This window comes from Condylura cristata, unplaced genomic scaffold (genome assembly GCF_000260355.1).
Source record: "Condylura cristata isolate star-nosed mole 26May11 unplaced genomic scaffold, ConCri1.0 scaffold00067, whole genome shotgun sequence".
Taxonomy (NCBI): Eukaryota; Metazoa; Chordata; class Mammalia; order Eulipotyphla; family Talpidae; genus Condylura; species Condylura cristata.
The window spans coordinates 265510-269408 of NW_004567168.1; the positions used below are offsets into that span (position 1 = coordinate 265510).

Below are 3899 nucleotides of genomic sequence, written 5' to 3' on the forward strand. Positions count from 1 at the left end.
CTAAAACTTAATCCTTTTGATACACATTTCATGCTTGAGAAGGGATTGTAGCGCAGCCCCAGAGGGACGGGATGAGGTCTGCATGGCACAGGACCCCTCTCATTGCTTACCTGCTAGAATGTCAGAAGCTTTGCTCTAGGGCCATGACTCCTAACATATGACCCCCCAACATGGGTCATCTCAGAAAGAAAATGCTCAGAATCAGCCCCAGAGGCGCTGCGCCGCTTCTCTAAGGGACCATCCAGGAATCTGCATGTTCAACAGTCGGCCTAGGTTGTCTGCACTAAGGCTTCAGAGCCACTTCTTTAGGTGTTGGGGAGTCTGGGTGGGGGAGACAAAGGTGTGGGGGATGAGTCACCGGGTGGCCCCAGCCCTACTGGGAAATGAGGAAGAGACTCAGGAGAAGCCTCAGTGTTTCTGCTACTCACAGCCTAACTCCCACTGCTGTCTCTACACACGCTGTTTCAGCATCACAGATCCTCAGACCAGGACTTTGCCCTGAGAGGTCAGTAGCCTAGACGTTCCCTGTCCACATTCTGGGCGAAGGCACAGACTGGTCAAGGCCAGGACACAGAAGAGATGCAGCACAGAACAAAGAAAGCGCCTGAGACTCAGGGCAACACTTCCTCCCTGTCCTGATGTTTGCGACTGTGCAGCGACATTACAGCAACATTACAGCAACAACCAAATAAAAGACCTTCTAGAGTAACAACTGACCGCCGCTCCTGGTGTTCATATCGCAATAGACGGATCTTTCTATGCTCTCCCTAGTGTGGCCATGAACACGGGAGACTCATCCTGAACACTGCAGTGGGGAGGGGTCTGAGACCTTCTCCCTGTGGCACATGACCTAGGAGATGGGGGGACCCCAGAATGAGAAAGAAACAGTAATTTCCCCCACTCTAACATTGCACCCGCCCCCCGGAGCTGAGGGAGACCCTGCTCCATGTCTCCCTCCTTCCTGGGCCATAAACAAAGGCTCAGCTCAGTTACGGGGTAATCTGGGTTCCTCCTGACCCCGGGCCAGGCCAGCAGGTCACAGACTCCCCCCTCCCATCCTGTGGGACCCACTCAACTCTGCTCTGGAGGGAAGTAGCTGCAGCCCACAGAGGAAGTGACCCCTGGGAGACAGAGGGGTGTCAAACTGGAGCTCCCTGACTTGAGGCCTGCGGGTTTTCTACAGAGACCCCAAAGGAGATGAGTTTGAAGTGAACACTGGGTGCTAGTGAGGGAGCTGGCAGGTGCCACCACACCCCAGCATGAGCTTTGAGGGGAAACATATCCCGGTCCCCACATTCTAACTGACCATGAGGTCAATCTAAACTTCCTCTCTGAAAAAGTTCTGCTTTTTCAGTCCAGCTTAAACATTGCTTCTCTTCACTGAACTGTACTGACTGGTGTTGACCTGCCACTGCTCACGCTGTGGGATTGGAGTTAACTTACGCTGTGCTTGGTGTATGACTGTCACCCATTGTTGTGTTGTTTATCCTTCTCCACTGTCACTCACATACTCACACAAACACACACTCCCCTCCCTGGGAACCAGACCCTCCCTCACACTGGGTTTAGCTGACCCTCTGTCCCTGGCTCCCCTCAGAGCCCCCGTCTCTGCAGTGTCTCTACTCAGGGGATCTGAGCTCCCCAGGAGTCCCTGGGGAGGGACCTTGTGGGAAACCAGCCCTCACCCCATGACAGTCAGGAGGCCAAGGTGAGTCCTGAGGTCAGTGATGGGTGGAGGAAACTAGTTACTTTCTCTCAGTTTCATTTCCCCTCACTACTGTATTATTTCCACTGAGGTGACATCAGTTTCCACACTGTGTGTCCAAGGCACAGGGTCCCCCCTCTGCAGAGATACGTCACCCCTCCACATCTCCACATTACGCTGGGCCCCCACTGTCCTCCACCACAGTCCATGGGCCCTCGCTCCTCTCTACAGTCTCAACCATGAGCCAGATTCCCTGACTTTGCTTTTGTTAATTTTCAGTTGTCCTTGATTGGTTTCTTCACATTCCACACACACAGGATTTGGTTGTCTCCTTCTGACTTATTTCAATTAACATAATCCCTCCACATCCGTCCATGTTATTGCAAATTCATGATTTTACCTTGTTCACACTACTTGTATTCTATTGAGAGAGAGAGAGAAAAGTCCTGAATGAGAGGGACATTAACCCTGCTCAGTATTCCTGGCAAGAAGATCACAGGCTGTGCGGGGTGACTGCGGGGATGATGCGGGCTGTGACAGGGTCTCACACTCCAGGAGATGTCTGGCTATGATTTGGGACCCTCCTTCTGGGATATGACCAGTTGGCCTACGAGGGTGCTGATTACCTCACCCTGAACAAGGACATGCGCTCTGGAACCCCGCGGACTCAGTGGCTCAGACAGCCAAGATCAAGTGTATGGCGACCTGTTGGGATGAGGAAGTCAGGAATAATGTGGAGGACAGGTGCGTGCAGATATTCCTCAGTCCTGAGATGGGGTGTGGGAGTATGTGGGTACAGAGGCCCTATTCAGGGGGATTGAGGACCCTTCTGGAGACCTTCAGAGGATGAGGACTGGGGCTCAGGGTCTCCCCTCTCCTTCCCTTTCAGAGCCCCCTCCTCAGTCCTCCAGCCCCACCAGGGGCCTCATTGCTGGCTTGGTTCAAACTTGGTTCATGGGAAGCACCAGCCACACAGTGTTCCCAGTCTGGAGCTTTCTGCTGACCCTCTTTTACAAAAACTTATGAAAATGAATCTCAGACTTTCCACCTTGTTAACTCTGGCGATGAGGCCCTGATTCCCAGCAGATGTCATAGGGGAAGGTGCCTGCTGAGGACAGACCCAGGACAGTTGGTCCGGTCCCTCTCATCTCCTTTCTCCCTATCTCCTGGGTAATGAATACCACCTGCACACATGTGTTACCCAAAGGGTTTAGTCCCCCTCCCAGTCTCCTTTCTTCATTTTCCCAGTCCTGACCTGGGACTTTATTCACAGTTCTGGAAACTTCCCTGTGGTCCATGGTTAGAAAATTCCTTAAGGCTATGACCTGACTCATCCCTTCTCTCATACCATGTTTCTTCCCACAGCGAGACAAGGAGGAAGCTACACTCAGGCTGCAGGTGAGTGTGGATCAGGGGTTTGGTCCCTGAGCCCCTAAGACAATGCAGATGGAGCCCCTGGGGGAGTCACCCCATCAGTCTCTCATGGCTCTGACCAGGTCTGTGTTGTTCTCCCCAGGAAGCCGTAGTGCTCAGGGCCCTGATGTGTCTCTCAGCCCTAAAGGTGAGACCCTGAGGCCTGTGTGGGAGGGGCTGGAGCAGAGAGGAGGGACCAAGTTATGGGGGAGTTTGAGGGGGTTTTCTGAGGATGGGTGGGCTATGAAGATTCTTGGCCCTGAAGTGACCCCCTGAGTTTGTTCATGACATTTTCCTTCACAATGTGCTGGAGACTAAGTGACCTGATTTTCTCTCGCCCACACGTCATAGCTTTCAGGTGCCTGCAGGTCTCTGTGCGCTGCAAGTCTCTGTGATCTCACTGCACAGTGGCCCCGCGCTGCCCCAGGCCCTCCCCCTGACCTGTGGGCCCTCCCTGCGGACCGTCCTGCTCCCCAGAGGGGGGCTGATGCTGATGCTGTCCCTGCCTGCACTGTGGTTTCCTAAGTGATAATATCTACTTACCTGTCAAACATGAGAATCCAGATAGGAAATTATTTTTCTGACCTTGTCATCTGGGATTGATGGGTTAATGAGAAAGATTGCTGAGGGCCATCTTTTTGCTCCCTAGGACCCATTTCCACAGTCCCTTGATACAAAATTTGTGTTGTAAATCATTTTTTACTTTTTGTGAACAGTATTTTTTTTATAACAGTTTATTTTTCCATCATTTTGTACATTTTTTTCCATCTCAATTGTAATC

General features: G+C 52.2%; 1 protein-coding gene across 1 annotated transcript in view; it reads left to right on the forward strand.

Moving 5' to 3' along the window:
• LOC101627364 (patr class I histocompatibility antigen, A-108 alpha chain-like) overlaps positions 1–3606 on the forward strand; it is a 9362-nt gene extending 5756 nt beyond the window's left edge. Inside the window, exons 5-7 of the mRNA XM_012734712.1 lie at positions 3071–3103; positions 3222–3266; positions 3596–3606. Of these exons, the coding sequence (XP_012590166.1) occupies positions 3071–3103; positions 3222–3266; positions 3596–3606 (89 nt within the window). The remainder of the gene's footprint in view (positions 1–3070; positions 3104–3221; positions 3267–3595) is intronic.
• The last annotated feature ends 293 nt before the right edge of the window (positions 3607–3899 follow it).